Genomic DNA, 24,364 nt, shown 5'->3' on the forward strand with positions numbered 1-24,364 from the left:
TATCGTTTTTTTTTAATATAAGCGCGCTCGCTCTAAAATTCGTGTTTGTGTTTACATAATATCTCCCCTTCAAAACATCTTTGAATGCATACTAATCTACACACTGTGCTCCTCACCTAAGTTTTTAAGATTCCAGGGTTCGTTTTCTAAGCAGTCAGAGTATGGCGATGTTTCTAAGCAGTCAGATATCTCCCCATGTTGTGATTATCTATGGTCAGTGACATCGCGTTCTTACGACTGTTTGACTAAAGAAGCACGATGCATTCACTGCACTCGTCCTAATGACGAACAGTGATGTTGCTTTTTAATAATATCAACGAATCTGTTACAAATCGGTTTGTTTAGTCACCGAGCCAAATATGCTTTATGTTAGCGCACGTGTTTTACGTTACTCATGCTCGATTATTCTCGACACATAAAACACGCTGAAAGCGGCGCTGAGGCATGTGTATTCTCATATTTTTTATTATTGTAGTTACAAGTTACAAGCGAATATTTTTATAATAATTTTATTATTTGGTTTATTATGTGTTTTTGTTGTAAAAAATATATATAGTGATATCCTCACTGGGATCTCCCGTGCTGAGAATTTAATTTTCAAAGTGTGTGTTTTTGTACAGTTTAGTGGTTTAAGTTTCAAGTGGGATTTTGCTGTAGAGTTTAGTACCACAGTATAGGAAGCTTTTTCGCCCAAATGTTGTATGTTGTAGTTGCTTGTTGGATATGTTTTTGACCTTGAGATCTATTGTTCCTAAAATGTGTGTTTGCTGTTATTTTTTGTATAGGTATTGTATTTATGAATGTAAAGGAGTATTGTTTTAGAATAGGGTTGTTTAAGTGACTTAATGACATGACATATTAATAGATGTATAATAATAATGTTGGTTTGACTGAGGATTTAATCTTCCTCCCAGGGACCGGAGTCTGAGAACTGAGCCAAACCCCGACTGAGTGGGACCGACATTTATTTCGTATATTAACTGCTATAATGTCATCCAATTTCAGAGAAATGCGTGAATGTATTATATTATATATATATATAGAAACTAGAGAAAAAAAAATCTCCGAAAAAATATATTTTCGGGCACTACATTACATTGCTAACGCTGGCTAAACCTTATGAGATACATCAAAATAATATACTACGGAATTGTATATCTTAAAAAGGCCTACAGAATAGAGGTGGGTCCTATGAGTACTTTTCGTTAGTGAGTACAGTGAGTACAGGTTCAGAAAAATACCGGTGACAAAATACTCAAAAGTATTTAATACCGACCTGAGGATTGATTCAGAATACGTAATTCTAATGCACTCCCATAAATTCTGCCAACATATTCCTCACAAATTTTCTACGTGAGCTTGATAGCCCCACAAAATATTTGAAATCCATGGGGGGGGGGTTGTTACAGAACTTCGCTGAGAGAAATTGCCGCACAACCAAAAAAAACTCATATGTAATTCCCCACAATATTCTTATGAAATCCATGGGAAGGGGGAAGGGGGTTGCTACGGAATTCCATATCGAAAAATTCCTCACATTTTTCCGGTCGCAAAATTTCATCATAACAAATACCAGTCACAAATACCCAACATACCCAGAATAGCCGTCAAAAATAACGAAAATACCCACTAAAAATACCCATCGAATACATCCATCAAAAATACCTACTAAAAATATCTACTAAAAAATACCCATCAAAAAAACCCATCGAAAATACCTATCAAAAATACCTACTACAAATACCCATCAAAAATACCTACTCAAAAATACCCATCGAAAATACCTACTAAAAATACTCATCAAAAATACCTATCAAAAATACCTGGTAAAAGTACGTAAAAAATAATTAATCCCGGTATAAAATATTTATGAGTATTTTGGAACCAGGTATTTTGGAGATCTGTCACAAGTACAAAGTATCGCATGGAAATACCCGGTACTTTTACTGGTTACGATAAATACGCCTCACCTCTACTACAGAGTAGTCAGCGATTGTATATGTCTAAAAGCCCAGCTACACTACTCGCGAAGTTGATCGAAGTTGACCTAATACGATAGTGTGGGCACGAACTTCGCTTCGCTTCGGGCATCTTCGCTTCGCTTGGCCCGACTTCCGATTGTTGTCGGTAAATGCGCCCGAGTCAAAGGACTCGAAGTTCGAACACGAAGTGTCTGCCCACACTACTCGGTTCACTTCAGTTCGCTTCGAGACGTCGTGTTTGGTGGTTGTGCGTGCGCAGAGTCATAGTGACTATACGTAATAAAATATGGCTTCTACACTGTGGTCACAGGACCTAATTTTTTTGTTCCTAGAAACACTCCAATCCGAGGCGGTTATTTGGGACCCAATTGAAAGGGACCATAAAGATAACTAACTAACCATCACGCCGTTTCCCCGCAGGGGTAGGCAGAGAGGACGGACCGCCAAACTACTCGGTCTTGGCACACACTCCTTGCCTCATTCACATTCATACATCGTCTCATACATACTCTTCTATTATTCTGACTCTTGACATGGCCCGACTCGAGTATCTGATTCACTTGATCGTGCCATGTCTTCCTCGGGCGTCCCCGACTTCTGCTACCATTCACATTTGCATCATATATCCTCCTTTTTTTAATTTTTTTTTATAGTGAATACCTCACAAGAGTCCCAACTGCTCCAGTCTGGAGCCAGTGAGACTATGGCATCCCCAATTGGGGGATGTTGTGAGGCTGAAGGTAAGTGGGGAAGGGAAAGAGGAAGGTGGGGAAGTACCTGGCTATTCAGATCTAGTCACTAAACACGGCTAAAGCCATTTGGAGCAACGTTTCAATTCTGAATGGTGGTCTTACACCAGGGCGATACTGGTAGTATCTTCCACTCTGGAACGTGCCGCAAATATACTATATATTATTTTAATTAATTAATTGTGAAATAACACAAATTAATCAAATAAAATTTATTTGCGCACGCCGGGTTCGAACCCGCGACCTTCGGAATGGCAGTCCAATGCGTTACCACTGGACTATGCCGGCCGTCACACTCCTATCTTCGCTCATTCGCCCTACATGCCCAAACCATCTAAGCGTCCCTTTCTTAATCTTACTCATTACGCTTACATCAGCCTTGCACTCTTTGCGGATCTCCACATTCCTCACACGATCAAACATGGTTTTACCACACTTACGCCCTTGAGGTGATTTTTCACAAAAACGGCGCTTTACAAATTATCCAATTATTATTATTATTATTATTATACGCCTCAGGGATCTCATTTCAACAGCATTTAATCTACTTTCATCCTTTATTTGCCACTTGAACGTCCATGTTGCCTAGTGCACGGACTCCGAGAGACTGAGCTACTCGCGAAGTTGCACGAGTGTGTGGGCACGCACTTCGGACTTCGGCTAACTTCGTCGAGGACTTCGTCGAAGCGCCGAAGCGAGTAGTGTAGCGGCCGCTTAAGTCCTAAGGATAACCCTCAGCAAAGGGGTACAAGTCAGCTAGTTGAAAATAAATAAATCTTAACATATAAAAGTTCAGCCTACGTATATGTTTATGCACGCAAAACCCCGAAAAGTAGTCGAACGATATCGCTGAAAATTTCAAAGTTTGTTCTTATTAGTGCCAGGAGGGTTTAGAGAGTTGTTTAAATGGTATAAGAAGTCGGGGACGCCCGAGGAGTACTTAACGCAGTATCTCTGCACCGTTATGAGATACGGAGTCCGATGTAATGTAGTTTTTTAACAGTAACATTGTGGTATACAGTAGGGAATGATGGAAGAAGTCTACTGGTTATTAATATTTTTCTCTAAATATAACAAGAATCTCTAAATAGTATAAAATAAAGTCGCTATCCGCGTCTGTCTGTTTGTGCGCTTAGTTCTTCTAAAATATGCAAAGGATTTTGATAGGGTTTTCACTATCATTTAGAGAATTTCTTCCGGAATTATAATATTATATTTATAGAAAGTAGAGAAAAGTGGATGATTATCGTAGAATTCAAAACCTCAAAAGTTACTCCAAATCATTCACAACCCCGAGCAAAGTCAGGTACACGTCAGCTAGTGATGCATAATTATGTCGATATTTAGCATAAAGAGTATATTCTTTTTACCAGAGAGGGTTTTGCAAGTCGACGACACTATAAGAAAATACCATAGAGGGTTTTGCAAGTCGACGACATTATAAGAATATACCAGAGAGGGTTTGCAAGTCTACGTCATTATAAGAAAATGCCAGAGAGGGTTTTGCAAGTCGACGACATTATAAGAAATTACCAGAGAGGGTTTTGCAAGTCGACGACAATATATTAAAATTCCCAGAGAGGGTTTTGCAAGTCGACGACATTATAAGAACACCAGAGAGGGTTTTGCAAGTCGACGACATTATAAGAAATTACCAGAGAGGGTTTGCAAGTCTACGTCATTATAAGAAAATGCCAGAGAGGGTTTTGTAATTCGACGACATTATAAGAAAATACCAAAGAGGGTTTTGCAAGTCGACGACATTATAATAATATAGCACAGAGGGTTTGCAAGTCTACGACATTATAAGAAAATGCCAGAGAGGGTTTTGTAAGTCGACGACATTATAAGAATATAGCACAGAGGGTTTGCAAGTCGACGACATTATAAGAATATAGTACAGAGGGTTTGCAAGTCTACGACATTATAAGAAAATGCCAGAGAGGGTTTTGTAAGTCGACGACATTATAAGAAAATACCAGAGAGGGTTTTGCAAGTCGACGACATTATAATAATATACCAGAGAGGGTTTTGCAAGTCGACGACAATATATTAAAATTCCCAGAGAGGGTTTTGCAGGTCGACGACATTATAAGAAAACACCAGAGAGGGTTTTTCGAGTCGACGACATTATAAGAAATTACCAGAGAAGGTTTTGCAAGTCGACGACATTATAAGAAAACACCAGAGAGGGTTTTGCAAGTCGACGACATTATAAGAAATTACCAGAGAGGGTTTGCAAGTCTACGTCATTATAAGAAAATGCCAGAGAGGGTTTTGTAAGTCGACGACATTATAAGAAAATACCAAAGAGGGTTTTGCAAGTCGACGACATTATAATAATATAGCACAGAGGGTTTGCAAGTCTACGACATTATAAGAAAATGCCAGAGAGGGTTTTGTAAGTCGACGACATTATAAGAATATAGCACAGAGGGTTTGCAAGTCGACGACATTATAAGAATATAGTACAGAGGGTTTGCAAGTCTACGACATTATAAGAAAATGCCAGAGAGGGTTTTGTAAGTCGACGACATTATAAGAAAATACCAGAGAGGGTTTTGCAAGTCGACGACATTATAATAATATACCAGAGAGGGTTTTGCAAGTCGACGACAATATATTAAAATTCCCAGAGAGGGTTTTGCAGGTCGACGACATTATAAGAAAACACCAGAGAGGGTTTTTCGAGTCGACGACATTATAAGAAATTACCAGAGAAGGTTTTGCAAGTCGACGACATTATAAGAAAACACCAGAGAGGGTTTTGCAAGTCGACGACATTATAAGAAAATACCAGAGAGGGTTTTGCAAGTCGACGACATTATAAGAATATAGCACAGAGGGTTTGCAAGTCTACGACATTATAAGAAATTACCAGAGAGGGTTTTGCATGTCGACGACATTATAAGAAAATACCAGAGAGGGTTTTGTAAGTCGACGACATTATAAGAAAATACCAGAGAGGGTTTTGCAAGTCGACGACATTATAATAATATACCAGAGAGGGTTTTGCAAGTCGACGACAATATATTAAAATTCCCAGAGAGGGTTTTGCAGGTCGACGACATTATAAGAAAACACCAGAGAGGGTTTTTCGAGTCGACGACATTATAAGAAATTACCAGAGAAGGTTTTGCAAGTCGACGACATTATAAGAAAACACCAGAGAGGGTTTTGCAAGTCGACGACATTATAAGAAAATACCAGAGAGGGTTTTGCAAGTCGACGACATTATAAGAATATAGCACAGAGGGTTTGCAAGTCTACGACATTATAAGAAAACACCAGAGAGGGTTTTGCAAGTCGACGACATTATAATAATATACCAGAGAGGGTTTTGCAAGTCGACGACAATATATTAAAATTCCCAGAGAGGGTTTTGCAGGTCGACGACATTATAAGAAAACACCAGAGAGGGTTTTTCGAGTCGACGACATTATAAGAAATTACCAGAGAAGGTTTTGCAAGTCGACGACATTATAAGAAAACACCAGAGAGGGTTTTGCAAGTCGACGACATTATAAGAAAATACCAGAGAGGGTTTTGCAAGTCGACGACATTATAAGAATATAGCACAGAGGGTTTGCAAGTCTACGACATTATAAGAAATTACCAGAGAGGGTTTTGCATGTCGACGACATTATAAGAATATAGCACAGAGGGTTTGCAAGTCGACGACATTATAAGAATATAGCACAGAGGGTTTGCAAGTCTACGACATTATAAGAAAATACCAGAGAGGGTTTTGCAAGTCTACGACATTATAAGAAAATAACTATTTCATTACCGCCATCTTACAGATATTAGGTAAATCTGCTTTAAATAGAATCTAATTATAAAAACTATTGTTTTGGAATTCATAACAGAATACCTTGTGTACGAAATAATTGACTTTCTGGGGGTCAACTTTCCTGCTTGAAAAACCTGCAAATTGAAAAATGAAATACGCAAGCTATGCTGGGAGTGGCTGCTAGCAATAAATACAAATAATTGACAAAACTCACTGATACAATACAAAAAAAACAATGTATAATGAACAAACAATATGTATAGCTCTAACAATGTAGACATAATGGCTCCATTGCGCTGTTCCACTTGAATAATAATATATAACCAAACAAATTATTTAGAGTAGCTAATATTCTATCATTTATATAGTGTTTAGGATATTTTACGACATTGCATTTCTCAGAACAATGTAATTGCACGGTTCATTCACTTGTCATGCGTTTATCAGAGGCCAGTAGCTAACCACACATAGAATAGATTTATGTTTGTGATGTAACGATTGTGATTATAAAACAACACAAAGATACGGGCGTTTTACACTATCAATTTTTTGATACCGATCCCCCATATGGAAACTATTTCGGGACCCATATAAAAAATCTTTGCTTTATACGATTATTATTCTCGTATTAACGATTTTATACAGATAAATGCCATTAGATAAGAAATATAATAATAATAATAATACCTTGAATATAAACATAGACATTCCATGTTATTTCATCAAAATGAAAATTCAACACACCTTTAAAAAGTGATATAGAGTCATTAAAAGTGATGAAACTAGTTTTTATTTCATCACTTTTCGTCACTTTATATCACTTTTTGGAGGTGCGTTGAATTGTCATTTTGATGACATATATAGATCGCGTGGAAGTATTGGTATTACCGAATAGTAATACTATATTTAAAATATAAAACAAAATAAGTTAAATAACGCAAAATTTCCACATAATAGTTACGTAAAACAATGACAGAAGACAGATTTCAATAATGTTCAACGTCATTTTTTCATCCCGAATCAATATTATTAACTAAGCTCAGCATAAGTGGATTGTTCTCACGTAAGTGTGATCATCTGTAAAAACCCAGTATAAATAAATAAATAAATAAATAATACTAATCTTTCGGTTTATCAATTTTAAAATGAATATTTCCATCGAATTTATAAATTATAATAACTTACATATCGAAACCAGACTTCTCACACTTAAAATTATTACTTTAAATTATTGTTCTAGTGTTTTATTCTTATGTAACGAAGCCCAAAATAATAAACTACAGGTTATACAAAATAGGGGGATGAGGATAATTTTAAAATGCAACATTTTTACTAGAGTTAAAATTATGTTACAAAATTTAAATATGATGACAACCAAACAACATATAAAATATAATACGTTAACAATGATGTATAAGCTTCAAAATAATATGCTCCCAAATTATCTGCAAAGAAATATTATATACCACTAAAATATTCACAATTATCCTACGAGAAGATGCAGAGATTTTAGGCTTCCCAAAACTAAACTTTCATGCACACAAAACAGCGCGTTTTATAAAGGGCAAAAACTTTATAATAACCTACCAAATGTCATAAAGGAAGCCCCAAGCGTTAGCACTTTTCGTAGGACATGTGCTTTATATGTAAAAAATAATTTTTGATTGTTGAACATACTCACCAATATTGTTTTAGTCACCTAGATATCTTATATAATATAATTTTGTGTAGGTATTTATCTTTTTCTCTTAAAATGTAATTGTTAATTTTTGTACTTTTTATATTTTCCTCCTAGATGTATGAAAAATTTGCGTACATCTAAATAAAGATTCAAAAACAAACAAAAAACACTGTCAGATAGAAGAATTTTTATTAAAAATATTTAAATCTTTTATTGACAGCCCTGATTTATTGGCATCGATTTATATGAATTTATCTGCCAGACTACCTCGAAGCAAAGATACTTTTAAATGCAATAATAATCTCAATACTAACTCTATTTATTCACCAATTCCTAGAATTCATCACCTTCCAAACAAACGCTGTTAACTTATTGATATGTTTGGTGTTCATAATTTTGTGGTTTTCAAAAAGCAACTAATTTCAGACCTATTTGCTCGTTATTAACTTTTATCATTTCTTGTCTTTTGTTTTAAATATTGTCTCTATCTCTTCTTACGAGTACATCGCATACTTCTTTTAGTGTTTAACACACATATTATTAACTGTATGCTTTTCGATCATACTTGATTTATATATTGTTATTGTTTTAAAAATACAAACCTTCTGTTGACACTGTATTATGCAGTAAATCATTTAAAAGCCCATCAGGGCGTTTAAATTAATAAATAAATATGAAAAGATGAAGTACCGTCCCGATATATTATTTTTTTCTTTTTTTAATGGAAATTATATTAAGATATCTGTATGAAATTGTAGATATGAAAACAATGCTTTTGTAAAGTAAAGATTTTCCATGCTGGTCCCGATATGGTTTCCATATTATATGGTATGGAAATGTATAAAGCTAGTTTTAGTATCTCAAATAGTATAAAATAAAGTTGCTATCCTCGCCTGTCTGTTTGTATTTAATATGTTATAGGCATGAAAAAAATCACAGTGTATCTTTAAATGCAACTAAAGCATTTGTCGAGAGATTTTTGCTCTATTTCAAACGAGTCGTGTTTTATTAAATATTTTTACACCATTACACCATTTTCGCTTACCCAATTATTATCTTTTTTTAAATATTAGCTCGCTAGCTCTAACATTCGTATATACTCCTACATGTATCCCTTTCAAACCACCTTTGAACGCTTACTACGGGGCCTTAATGAGGATCCGCCAAGATCAACATTGTCCAACCACGCGCGCCTCTGCACACTTCGAAGTCTCACTAATGTGACACATCCGACACCAGTGTTTATTTCAATATAATTTGACACACGAAGCGCAGTTTCCAATGAATTATGACCATTAAAATTTAAAATACCATATTTATTGACGTAAGTATATCCACAAATTTAATAGTGAAATTGGACGCACTCAGAGATTTCCTCATATATTGTCACTTGACGCAATAACTAAAATTATAAAGTTACAGGAATAGCAACAAGAGATGAATCGAATTCAGTTCCCGCCTACTCACACAGATGCATTTATTGCATACATCATGATTGAAAATTTATATTATTCGACTTCAGAAAAGAAAATTTCAATGAATATAAGGTAATTTTTTCAACCAAATCGGATGATCGTACATACCTGTTTTCCCTTTATAGCTACTAATAATAAGTAAACGTAAGCAAGACAAAATACTGTTTCTCAGGGACGTTTGTAAAGGACATCATTTTAGTGTTTTTACATACGCACTATCGTTTTATTTTATTTTGGAAAACCAACAGTTAAACAATATTATAATACAGGATTTTCCAATAAGAGGTGTTATTTTGAATAGCCCGCTATTTCGGTAGATGTTACTTTTGAAGCTGTCATTTTTTGACATTTGATAAGTAGAAACTACGTTATTGATAAAAAGGGAACAATACACGCTTCAACAACGCATTGAAATTATTAAAATTCATTTGAGTGAATCAAATGCAAATCATCTTGAGTGATGAGGCCTATTTCCACCTCGGTGGCTTCGTCAACAAGCAAAATTTTCGCATCTGGGGCTCGGAAAACCTAAGAGTTATTGTTAAAAAAGCCTCTCTATCCTCAACGTGTGACTGTTTGGTGCGGTTTACGGTCCGGCGGAGTCATTGGCCCTTACTTTTTCGAAAATGAGGCTGGAGCAACAGTTACGGTGAATGGATTGCGCTACCGAGAGATGATTAATGATTAATGATGGAATTGGATAGTATTGATCTGGACAACGTTTACTTTCAACAAGACAGCGCTACGTGCCACACAAGCAACGAAACCATTGATCTTTTACGATTGAATATCAAAATAACACCTCTTATTGGAAAACCCTGTATAATCGTCAGTAATTCCTCGGTGTAAGATACCTATCTACACAAATCTACGTTATTTGAGATTTAACGTTGTGGTACTTACAGTTAAACCATAACGTTGGGAGATACCTGACAATGTTCATATATTGTCTGTCAACTTAAATAGAAAGGGCATATTATATTATGTCTTAGTTTCGGATTACATTGCGTGCTTCGTCATCAGAGCGACGCGGCGGACCCAACGTCCAGTGCTTTATCTGCTAATCTATGCTGGTGCTTCGAGGGAGGCACTTTACATGGATGAACTTAGAAGAACTTTTTTACGTAAATCAGAAAGTACAGTCAATGTAAAAAATACAAAGGTATTACAGTCATAATTCATCTGTTGATTAATCTATCTTACATAAGAGTGTCTGTGGCGGTCGGCGTGGATTGATGTGTATAAAAATCTACTGATGAAATTTTGTACACTTTTGCGCAGAAACATTTTGTCATTTATTTTGCGCATTTTGGTACTATTTTACCTGTGCTACTACTGCACACGGAGAAAAATGAGTATTGTTGATTTATTAAAATTCTGTTAAGGCGATGCCATACGTAGTAATGCAAAATCATGTGTTTTTGGTTTGAAAATTTGGTCGCCTAGAAATGTTTCAGATGCTTTAATTAAATTCTGCGAGTAGAATACATCTTGGCCTTTGAAATAATCGAGTTTTTTTTATATAAGTCTTTTTATAAGCCCAGAAATAAATAATGTATAGGCCTATGAAAACTGCTTTAAAGTTCAAAATCTCCTACTTGCGAACCCATTTTCGGTTATGATTTTATTGTATTATGTGGCAAATTAAGTTATTTATAAAACGATCGAGAAAAAATTAAATATTTATTCCTGAACATCCACAAAATAAAATAAAAGGCACTTTTTCGCCATGTCTTTTTCTTGCATAAATCAAAACAGGCGAATGGTGTTAAGCGGGAATTTAAACCTTGTCGCCATCTACGTAAGGGTTGTTATTGATATCGGCTCAATTTAAAATATTACACGACGTAGTTCATCGCCTTAAAAACGGCATAGCATGCCGTTTCCTAATAAACTTTTAGTACATTCATAATACATCGAAACACGTGTTCATGTTTGTCCTGAAAGTACACAATGACGAAATGCGAAAATATTAGAATTTTTATGAACATTCATGTTTTACTGATAGTTTTTTTACTATACCTTTTCATTCATTCATAAGAGGCCTGCAGTCCCGTTTTTTTTTACCGGAATATGAATATTTTGAAGCGATTCTTACTAAATTAGCAATATTACATCAGGACGCGAATTTGGAGCGAATAAAGTTGAGAAACGCTGATTTATAGTCTTGTCATCTTTATTTCATCACGAAACGGATAAATTAAATTCTATTTTCGTCATTCGATGAAGTCAATCCTTTCTTATTCCGGCCTCCCCCGTCTCCCGCCATTTCCGTCGCCATCCATCCATCATCATCATCATCAGTCATGCCCATATTATAGGAAGTGACGTCACGGAATCAGACATCAGACTGCGGACATTAATCCCCGCTTCGGCCATCTCCGTATACCGTTCGTAAGTCCGTTGTGACCTATCCCTTATTCTCGCAATCGACGCCTGTAGTCCTGTAACCATAGACACATAAAACAATAGATCTGCCAGTGAGGGAAAAGGGAAACAGAGCGGGGAGGTGGCGCTATCTGCGTCTGTCTGTTTGTGCCCTTAGTTCTTCTAAACTACGCAACGGATTTTGATAGGGTTTCCACTATCATTTAGAGCATTTTTTCCGGTTTACATATATAATATATGCATATTATAATCAAGTCATAAAAATATATTTTCGGACACTACATTGCTAACGGACACTTCATTGCTAAACATCATGAGATACATCAAAATAATGTACTACGGAATTGTATATCTTAAAAGGGACTACAGCAAAATCCGTGATGGTCTATTTAATTAGTTAATTAATTTACTGGACAATTTGTATAGCGCCGCTTTTGAGAGATATCACCTCAGGGGCGCTTTTCAGTTGATATTACAAAAAATATAAATATTACAAAAATAAAGAAGTTATGTAAAATTAAGAACAGGAACAGGTGACATGAAGATAGAAGATGGAGACTCTGTAGCAAGAATCCTAGGTGGTGAAGAAACTGGACCAGCTGCTGCAGCGAGAGAGTCCACCGCGTCCACCAACAGTGCCAGCACGAGGTTCGTCATCCGTCCAGTTATGTGTTTGCTGCTAATAAAGAGCTGACACAATATTCTCACTTAGATAAGAGAACTTGGCAGCACCGCTGTGACGTTCGACGAGTCCATCATTCTAGTCTTAATTAATAATAATAATAATAACATTTCTCGATCCTTTTAGGTTAGTCTTCCTGTATATTTCTATCTCTCCTAGCCTAGTTTGCCTCTTCCTGGCTCTTTACCTAAATAAATCCAACAAAGAAATAAAAAAATACAATTTCTTCTATTGTGTCGTGGTCCAACGATGTCATACCTCTGTCTTAGACTTAGAGAGCTATCGTATCGCAGGCTATCATAAACAAAAATCTTGAACCAAAATCAAAGTGAAGATAATGTATGTTTGTCATCTGAAACAAAAACAAAAAAAAACAGTCATTGTTCTATAAGTATAAATTCAAGTCTTTGAAAATAAAATCTGCTAACAAATCAGTAGTTCCTTTTACAATGTAAATGAAAGTTGGGGCTTACTTCCAAAATGGAATAGTTTGTTACACTATCTAGTTAGACACTTTTACAAATATGATGTTATATGTCCTACAATGGAATGCGTTACCTTACTTTAGCTAACTTTACTTTTCTGCGTAGGGCTAGTTATTTCAATGTGCGCTTTTCGGCGGTTAACGTACGACTAATTTCGTGGTTTATTCAAAGCATTCTCGAACCCTCCTGGTGCCAAAAATATGGTCACGTGGTTTGTCTCCAGCTCATCGAAATGATACCCAGATTTTAGGTTAGGGCAAGTATATTATTTTGTAACGTCTATGCCTGTAGCACTCGCCGGCAGGACTGTATTATTATTGTCACCCGCCTACGTCGTTCTGCATGAATTCGTATTGTCACCAGAGACAAATATAAATTTACAGTTTAACTGAGATGGATTAAACGAATGTGGGTAAGTGTGCGTAGGTTCAAGCCTTACCATGAATGTATTATAAGCCCTTATGTATTTGGTGTTTGAAAATTCTTGGGCGGCTGTGCGACCTTTTTCATACAAAACTTAACCATTCAGGCCTCTGGCATATTGACCTTTATATTTCTGGAAGATGCGATCAGAAAGACAGAATTTGTGTGTATTTTCGCTTCTCAATCAAATTTAAATAAATGGGATATTTCTGGACGTATACGAAAACTAATAACTGTTTTTGAATGTGATGAAGTACGCCCTCAAATTATGTGTATTATTAAAAATAAACTTTTTTTAAAATTATAAATTTTGAAATCAACCGTAAAAAGTTTTAAAAATTACTGAATTGCTGATATCGAAAAAAAAACATATTTTATAGATTTTCTTGTATGTCATAAAATAGATTTTATAATTTTTTTATAGATTTTCTTGTATGTCATAAAATTCATTATATTCACGTAATTGTTGTTTATTTTTATTACACTTGTGTTTTTTATTACACTTGTGTTTTTTATTACACTTGTGTTTTTTTATTACACTTGTGTTTTTTTATTACACTTGTGTTTTTTTTTTTAATTTTATTATTCACATAATTACCGTTTATTTTTATGAATTTTCAGACTTACTTGTATTTAAAAAAATATATATCTGTCATATTTTGTTATTCGATCGGAATTCATTCAAACTATCATTCAATCTATCTTTGAGACATTACTTAATCTATGTTTGAGACCGTAGATATACTTGGTCCATGTTCGAGACCCAATAGACCCACTTGACAGGAGCAACTTGGATGCTTGGTGTCGTAATGTAGGTACATATCCAACCATATACATATATTTTGATACTCCTTTCCCCGTACATCCGCTCTATGTGTATTAACCCCTAGAGAGCCAAGAAATCCACCGTGGATTTCCTAGTATATCACCGCACTTGCCTTGATTTTATGGTATTTTGAACCTTAAAAAATGCTCCTAGCATACTAACATTATTCGCTTGGCAAGGATGTATCTTAATACTGAATAATGTCGTTTCGTCACTTGCAAACATGTTTATTTTATCTTCGAAAAAAAAACACGTCGCAAAATTACTAAATACTGTATTTATTTTACAGGAAATTCTCATGTCACTAATTTTTATTTTGAAGATCGCTTATTCAGCTGGAAATTATTACAAATCTCAAATATATTTTCGTATGTCTTATTTAATGTATATTTTTTCTAACATTAGAGAGAAAAATAATATCTGAATATATGTAAACTTAAGGAAACTACATAGTATAGATATTTAAAAAATAACATCTGAATATAAGTAAACTACATAGTATAGATATATAAAAATAATATCTGAATATAAGTAAACTACAGAGTATAGATGTATTAAAAAATGTATCTGAAAATAGGTAAACTTAGGGAAAATACATAGTATAGACATATAAAAAAATATATCTGAATGTAGGTTAACTTTGGGAAACTACATAGTAAAGATATATAAAAAAATAATTACTGAATATAAGTAAACATAGGGAAAGTACATAGTAAAAATATATAAAAAATATCTTAATATAAGTAAACTTAGGGAAACTACATAGCATAGATAGATAAACATTATATCTTAATATATGTTAACTTATGGAAACTACATAGTACCAATATATATAAAAAATGATATCTAAATATAAGTAAACTTAGGGAAAGTACATAGTCAAGATATATTTTAAAAAATATGTGTTAAGATGGTACAATTTACAAAAACAAGTACGTTATTACGAAAATAGTACCTATCATATTACCACTGGCATTGCAGTGGTTAATTCATTGATTTAGCATCAAAGTGTGATTAGATTATATAATATAATAGTTGCTAAATGAATATGTGTTTTCGCTTATTCAATAGTTTAACAGTCCCGGTTTTCCGTTCAATGACCCCTTTCCTCTTGTAATTTTATCAGGCGTATAATTTAATAAATAATTAATTAATATGCTACTGCAAATGCTGTGGGAACGGGATTGTGTAAATTAATATTACGCGATACAAACGTATCTTAGCTTCTTGTCGGACAATATTTATATACGTATGTTTATTCATTATTTTCCCATAGGTATATATTGACATATAAAACAAACATACTCCCACACAGACACTCCCACTCACACCTCACAATGCAGGATATCGTATACTAATGTTACTGAAGATCGTCTCTGTTTCATGTTGACCAACGGTCGCTTTCTCCTGATTAAGGATTTCTATAACTAACTACTTAACTAACCATCACGCCCTTTCAGGACGGACCGCCAAACAACTCGGTCTTGGAACATACTTCTTGCCTCATTCACATTCATACGTACTCTTCTATTGTTGGTTGTTGACTGTTGACTGTTGACTCTCTCGCTGCAGCAGCTGGTCCAGTTTCTTCACCACCTAGGATTCTTTCTGCAAAGTCTCCATCTTCTATCTTCGTCGAACGTCACAGCGGTGCTGCCTGTCTGGTATATATATGTGAGGATATTGTGTCAGCGCTTTATTAGCAGCAGACATATACCTGGACGGATGACGAACCTCGTGCTGGCACTGTTGGTGGACGCGGTGGACTCTTTTGCTGCAGCAGCTGGTCCAATTTCTCACCCCCTAGGATTCTTGCTGCAGAGTCTCCATCTTCTATCTTCGTGTCACCTGTTCCTGTACTTCATTTTACTTAATTTAACTTCACGTTATTTTTGTAATATTTATATTTTTTGCAATACCTGCATCAACTTTAAAGCGCCCCTGAGGTGATATCTCACAAAAGCGGCGCTATACAAATTGTCCAATAAATAAATAAAAATTCTGACACATGGCCCGACTCGAGTAGGTATCTGATTCACTTTAATCAGATACTCGCGTCCCCGACTTCAGGATTTCTATGGTTAACCTTAATACCATTTGGGACGCGGGTATGAGTACCGTCGCCCAGGGAACCATATATTGGATAACCAACACCCCTGCCATAGGTTACTCCAAGTGGTTCGCTACGTTTGGTGACTTATCAGGGGTTCATCGGATGAGGTGTGTTAAGGATGCCCCTACCCCCCGGCTACGTGGCGTGCCGGATCGGGAGAAGTTGGTTAGATTGAACTGATCTCCTAGTGATTTGAAACGTTTGGTGAATTAGCATGGGTTTCCGGGTTCATGGGGTGAGGATGTCTAGGTCTTAGCGGCGGATGCGTTTTGTGGGTAATCCAACACAAGCATACATGTACGTAATATATGGCCGCGGTTGTCTGCTCGTGCTGATGCTCGGGCTGATTATGATGCAAAAAAATGCAATTTAAACTTTAACCTATTGAGAAAATACAACTAAAAGTTAAATGATTCACCACTTCATGGAAAATACGAAGCTAGAAAATGAAAAAAAGGTTCTACCAGTAATAATACAGATTTTTTTAATAATTATTTTTATTTATTTATTTATAATGTATTACAAAAAACATGGTAAGTAACACATTATTCCCAATGAGTTGAGATAAAACTCATTAAATGTCACCGGTGACCAAAATGCTATCTATATTCTTTTAATGACAGCACGAGCAAGCCACCCAGTGAGGCCTACATTACTGGAAAACTTATAATGTAAAAAATATTGTACCAAATAAAAAATAAAAAAAATTTAAAAAAATGATTAAATGTCACCGGTGACCAAAATTCTATGTATATTTTTTTAATGATTGAATGCCAACGGTAACCGAAATGCTATCTATATTCTTTTAATGATTAAATGCCACTGGTAACCAAAATGCTATCTATATTCTTTTAATGATTAAATGCCACCGGTAACCAAAATTCTATTTATATTTTTTAATGATTTAATGCCACCGGTAACCAAAATTCTATCTATATTTTTTAATGATTAAATGCCACCTGTAACCAGAATGCTATCTACATTTTTATAATGATTACAAATAGTAAGGTAGGTACCATAAATGTATTTTTTTAATGATTTTCTTTATAATCTGATAATATCACCCCTATAATTGAATTAAATTGAGATAATAATATAATCATTTTCAATTATTTTTACAGTAAAATATTCAATTGAGTAATTAATTAAAAATAACCGATGAGATTTTATCAATTCTACAGTGTGAACAAAAATAATCTTGCATGAAATAACGATGTTAAGAAATATTGGCAATGAATTGCAAAATAATAAAAAATCGTACAAAATCACGTGTTTTTGGCTTGAAAAAAAAAGTTACTTTAATTAAATACTGTGAACAAAATATAGTAATAAACATAATAATAAGTGTTTAATAATCTTCCTTTTTGTAACAAATACAGATAATGATATCATAACTGGGATCTCTCGTGCTGAGGAATTCATTTACATATTATTAAAATTTATTACTATGGAAATTATGAAGTAATCATAAATATATTAATTACATGGAATTTTTTGTTCAGTTGAGTGGTTTTGGTTTCAATCTGTAATTTGCTGCCAGTATATTATTTATTTCTGATCTCAATATGTTTTGTTTCCAGCTTTTTATTCGAAATTTAAATGTTGTAATATTGTTGCGAGTTTTGAATGAGAGTGGGATTTTGCTGTAGAGTTTTAGTACCTTAGTATTTGAAGCTTATTTGTATTTGTAGTTGCTTGTTGGATATGTTTTTGACCCTGAGATCTAGCGGAATACATCTCGGACTTTGCTGTGTTTCAGGCCTGTTAAAATGCTTTAATATGTGTAAAATCTTTTATTTTATTTTAGAAAGGTGAAATTACCGCTTTAGAGTTTATTGTCCACACTGTCTGTATCCGTTTGGCAGAAGAATGAATGTCTTTGATATTTTCACCGTAAGCTGAAAACTTGTTTGCGGATACACCGGATTGCGTAGCCGAACCCGCGTGGCACCACACATAGCACATAACATAACACAGCACCACAAATAGCATAACATCGCACGTATGGCCTGCTGTATTGGAGAAGTAACTAATATTTACATGTTGTATTGGCGAAGTAACTAATATTTCTATATAATGGGGAAGTAATTAATATTTAAATGTTAACTAGTTCAAACTAGAGTTTGAAAATGGCCTTGAAAGCTGAAACAGCTGTAACAATAAGAAAAAACAAAATACTTGCAGAACTTAATAATAATATTATTAAATTTGATTTATTTTAAATTTAAAAATAAAAGAATAGAGTTCTATAAATTAAACACAAAAGCAATTAATAATTTATATGTTGTATTGGCGAAGTAACTAATATTTCTATGTAGAAAGAAAATAATGTTTCTACGTAATGGGGAAGAGGCTTACGTTTCTATGTTTTGGGGAAAAAAATAAAGTTTTTATGTATTGAGGAAATAACTAATGTTTCTATGTATTGAGGAAGAAACTTGTTTCTTTGTATTTGGAAAGAAACTTATCTTTTTTTGTATTGGGGAAGAAACTTATGTTTCTATGTATTGGGTAAGAAACTTATGTTTATATGTATTGGGGAAGAAACTTATGTTTCTATGTATTGGAGAAATCATTAATGTTTCTATGTATTGGGGAAATAACTAATGTTTCTATGTATTCTAGGAGAAACTTCTGTTTCTGTGTATTGGGGAAATAACTAATGTTTCTATGTATTCTAGGAGAAACTTCTGTTTCTGTGTATTGGGGAAATAACTAATGTTTCTATGTATTCTAGGAGAAACTTCTGTTTCTGTGTATTGGGGAAATAACTAATGTTTCTATGTATTCTAGGAGAAACTTCTGTTTCTGTGTATTGGGGAAATAACTAATGTTTCTTTGTATTGAGAAAGAAAGTAAGATTTCAATATGCTTAAAAGCACAGAAGGCGTTTCTTCTTTTCCAAAAATTTTAAAGCTTCAATAAAAACACGTGAACACTGGTTTTCCTAGTGAATAAAAGGTGGAAGTTCCTTAAACACTATCAAACATGCTAATTTCGGTTGTCTGTGCGTGCGTTAGTTATTCCTGTGTGAAATATAATTCAACGAACTCAAATTGCAATCCTTGCTTAATTTACTTGTAAGCTCAATTGAAGAAAAAAAATCACAACACTCAGCTTAGCAAATAGCACCAGCCAACCATTGCTGCGTGGGAATTCATCAATCCATCCTCGTAGCAAATTATTGCACACTCTCTGGTAATTGCTATCGTGAGCTATGAGCTCTTGTCATGATCTGCGGCAAATACAGAATATTGAAATATAAATTATAGTTATTGAGAAGAGAGCGGATGATGATTGATGTTTGAAGAAAACGTTGCACGTATATTATGATAAGAAAATAACTGCCGTTGTTCCCAACTTTTCGAACTATCGATCTCTGGCTCCAATCAGTCAAGTGATTTGTTCTTTAACGTTCGATTCGCCTGTTTCCAAACATCTTATCCTTGATTATCTTAAGTGGCCTCGCCCACTTTCACAGATAATACAATGCCATCAAAGTAAAAAAAAACCATGTTAAATTAATATTGACGAAATAATTATTGTGTTTATTACTAACGCATATATTTTTAATAAATACTGTAATGCATAAAACGATATTTTATATATTTTTTAAACAAACGTAGGTATATAATATGTTTTATACACTTTTGTAACACTTTTTACAACTAGTCATTTACTGAGGCAAGCTTAATCCAGTAGTTTGGCTTCCTTTCCGTTGGAAATATCGTAGTTGTGCATTTCAGCAGTGTTGAGCCAAAACTTCGGCTCAACAGTTGATCAGTAGGATTGGGAGCAACGGCCGTATGTAACTCAACAAAACACTAAATTCTAGAGAAACTCTAAAGTCATATGGATGATTTTCGATAAATAAATTATTAAATTCAACCCTTCTTCTTTTAGAATCGGTCGGTACACAAATTAGTGATTGACTTACGTCCTGTATAGGAGACCCTTAGAGAAAATATGTCATCTTTGAGGATGCTATGTGGTTTGGTGAGATTATCAACAAAAAATGAAAACAAAAATACGTATATACTAACAGGTAAGTAATAAATAATAATAGGTACGTAAATAACAGTACATAGGTAAATAACAATACACACATAAATTAAGTAGATACATAAATTACATAGAAGTTTCTAATTATAAATAGTTTTTTTTTTATAATTATTAATATATTCCAATAATGGCTTATTAAGTTGCCTGTATTCCGGTCGATTAAAATCCAACCTCCTTCCAATTATCAGAGCACGTGTTGAAAGTTCTAACAAATCAGTGCCCCCTGATGTACCGGTCGCCTGGGGACAGGAGTGCTCCTGGCTGGGGTTGTACAATCGTATCGCATCGTATCGTTGGATATGTTTTTGAACCTGAGATCTAGTACGTAGTACGTAACGTACCTATGTTTTTTTTTATATTTTCGCTAAGCATATTATAAAGCAACGAAGTTTTATACGAAAAACTCCTTTGTTTAAAGGATGTTCTGGTATTGACCGACTGATAATTATGTTGATACTACGAATATGTTAGGTATACCGTGCCTTATGGTTCGTAAAAATATTGGGTAGATCCCTCGTTGAAGGTTTTACCACAGAGATTTTATTTCAATTGCATTCAATCTGTTTTTACCTTCCTCTGATAATTCAGGTTTAATACTTGATCCCTGTGGTATTCCGCAAGAAAACTTACCGCATTTGATAGGTCGCAATAACTGAGTAAAGTAAATTAACCCCTCGGGTATTTTTGTGCCTTTTAGGACACAGTACAACGATACCAGTAGAGTATTTTTGTGCCCTTTACGGTACAAACTGAGGCTCATAAAAGCATTATATCTGCTTTTGTTTTTACAGTGCGTTTCGTGTGATTTGCGGTAGATAAAAATGCAACACCACGCTTTGTATTTACATTTAAAAGTTTACCACTGACACTTCCAAATATATTTCAAAAAGTCGTCGACCGCCATTTCTTACATGGTTGAAATGAAAAAGTGAAAACTGACAATCATCTTTATTCAATTTTTTTTTTATTTCGTATAAAATTGTTATTTTTACAGTTTACATTTACGATCGTAAAAAAAATCCTGTACAATTTTGAATAAAAATTTCAAGTTGTTTATTTGCATAGTAATATTAAATTCGTTTGTAACATTAAAAATCTGAATGAGTCTTTTATTTTTTTTCAAAAACAATATTTCATTTTGAGATACTTTAAAATAAAGTGAATCTATTAGTAAATTAATGTCAACCGGGAAAATTTTTTGAAATCTGATAGGTCATTTAAAATGACTTGTCGAATAAATCTTAATATACTCGAGGGGTTAATAATATGAGGACTGGGTCAATGGCTGAGTGGGATGTGCGCTTGCTTCCCACTCAATACAAATGAGTTCATTCCCCGCACGGTGCATCGTCAGCAATCCGTCAATTTCACCATAACAAAAATGGCTTGCTTAGGCAAAGTCCTAACTAATTTCAAAGGTTGTTTTGTTTTTATGTGATTGATGCAATCTGTTAGCCATAAGTTGATAATATTTTGTCTAGTCTATGGTTAGTAATAAGATAAAGCATTGTAGAAATATAATCTATATGTTGTTTTGTGCCCTTGGCATGATTTTTCACTGCAAAGACGCTATACAAGTCATCCAAATATTATTATATACTTTGCGACAAACGAAGTTTTTGTCCAAAACATCAACTTTTGGGAAGTGAGTTAGCTAAGAGCTTCACAGATGCACTCATAGAGGGCAGTGCAAAGAGCTTGCTGGGAAGTCCGCAAGATGGCAGCTAGTGGCCAGTAGTCGACAGGGCCAGTTAGGCTGCTTCCAGACAAACTTGGTGTTTGCAGATCTCATTTAGCCAGCTCCTAGTTAGGTCAACCATCGAAGTCACAGTATTGAATAAATCCCTGATTTAATATAAAGAACTTATTCTCTAAAACAAGGCTGCCCAACCTTTTTAACAGTTGGGCGAAATTGACGATTTTGAATCACTGGCGGGCCACTGAATACCTGACGGTTCCTATTTCCATGGGGGGGGGGGGGTTGTTAGAAAATTTCTATAAAACATAATTCCCCACAAAATGAGTGCTCTATGAAATCCATGGGGGGGGGGGGGGGTTGTTACGGAACTTCGCTGAGAAAAAATTCCGCGCACCCAAAAACATCATATGTGATGGGGGGGTGGCTACAAGATTCCATTTCGGACGCAAAAGATATTATATCAAAAACCGGTGTATTTTTGTTTAAAAAGTAAGTTCAACAGGTTAGATTTTTTCGTCGCTGATTCTCGTTCTGAGTAGCCTAAATAGCGATAAATCGCCTTCGTTGGCAACACTGGTGACCGCGCGCAAGCTGGATTGTTTGTTTTACCGCGGGCCCGCGACACTTTTTCAAATTGGCGGATTGGCGGGTTTTTTGAAAATGGTTCACGCGGGCCACTTATAATTCGTTCGCGGGCCACATTGCGGCCCGCGGGCCTGGGGTTGGGCAGCCTTGCTCTAAAATCTCTTTCCATGACGAATATGAGAACTTTTTGTGGGAACACAACATCAACTAATCCAATTTTTTTTTCCAGGGTGGCTCCAATTTGCCGCTGGTCCGCGTGGAGGGCGGGGGGCGCGGGCGTGGCGCGGGCGGTCCCGGGCTGCGCTGTTGGGCGGCGCCCTCCATAGCCGAGGAGCCTTCCGCCCTTCAAGAGGGAGCTGATGCCGCCTCGCTACAGGACGTCAGCGTACTAGGTCAGTGGACAACTATTTATTGGGATTTATGGTGGAAGGATTATTCTAATCGGCTCCATGACAAAACAGAGCAAGTATGATTTAGAAAAGTCTAGAAAAAAACACACAAACACCTAACCTGACCTATTGTTTGTAGTATGTTCTATTTTGTTACTGTTCTGTTTTGTTACTGATCGGTTTTGATACCCTTCTGTTTTATTAAAATTATCTTATGTTACTGTTTTGCTTTTTACTATTTTATTTTGTTACTGTCTGTATTTTTAATATTCTATGTAAAAAATCCTGAATGTCCTAATAAAAAAACATAGACCTAACCTAACGTAATCTGGTTCAATGATATTTCATCAAAATGTCAACTAAACACACATTTAAAAAGTGATATAGAGTCAGTAAAAGTGATGAAACAAAAACAAGGTTAAATATGTAACCTATTTAACCCAGTTTTTGTTTCATCACTTTTCATGACTTTATATCACTTTTTGTAGGTGTGTTGAATTGTCATTTTGATGAGATTCCCGGTCACCACGTAATCTAAAGTAACCTGACCTGACCTATTATTTTTATCGAGTTCTGTTTCATTACTGTTCTATTTTGTTACTATTCTGTTTTTCTATTGTTCCGTTATGTTACTGTTCTATTTTGTTACTGTACTGTTCTCACCGGTTACCATCGATATATGAAAGTTTATCAATGAAATCATATATTATAATATAAACAATGGAGATCGGTCATGAACTATTGTTATTAGTATGAAAGGGCGCGCATAAAAGTGTCGCCAACATCGTTCACCCATACTACTGCAAATTATTATTCATCTCAATGCATACCCAATTTCATAGTCCATATCGAAGATAATTGATAGTTTGTTCATGGGCCAAACACATTCAGCACGCTTCCATATCATACCTTCTATCTCCCTTTGTTTTAATAAACTACGCTTTTATATGACAACACAGATTATCAACACCATTATTAATTTAAAGATTATGATTATGTCCCAATAAGATGTCATCTTGAGAATACTGGACA

The 24,364-nt window shown here is 34.9% G+C and overlaps 1 protein-coding gene across 2 annotated transcripts in view; it reads left to right on the forward strand.

Moving 5' to 3' along the window:
• raskol (Ras GTPase-activating protein raskol) overlaps positions 1–24,364 on the forward strand; it is a 442,218-nt gene that overhangs the window by 70,417 nt on the left and 347,437 nt on the right. For both annotated transcript variants that reach the window (XM_089643502.1, XM_089643503.1), the window contains one exon: positions 23,173–23,335. In XM_089643502.1, coding sequence (XP_089499628.1) covers positions 23,173–23,335 — 163 coding nt within the window. The remainder of the gene's footprint in view (positions 1–23,172; positions 23,336–24,364) is intronic.

This window comes from Hesperophylax consimilis, chromosome 19, assembly GCF_061612785.1.
Source record: "Hesperophylax consimilis isolate HC1 chromosome 19, BYU_Hcon_1.0, whole genome shotgun sequence".
NCBI classification, from domain to species: Eukaryota; Metazoa; Arthropoda; class Insecta; order Trichoptera; family Limnephilidae; genus Hesperophylax; species Hesperophylax consimilis.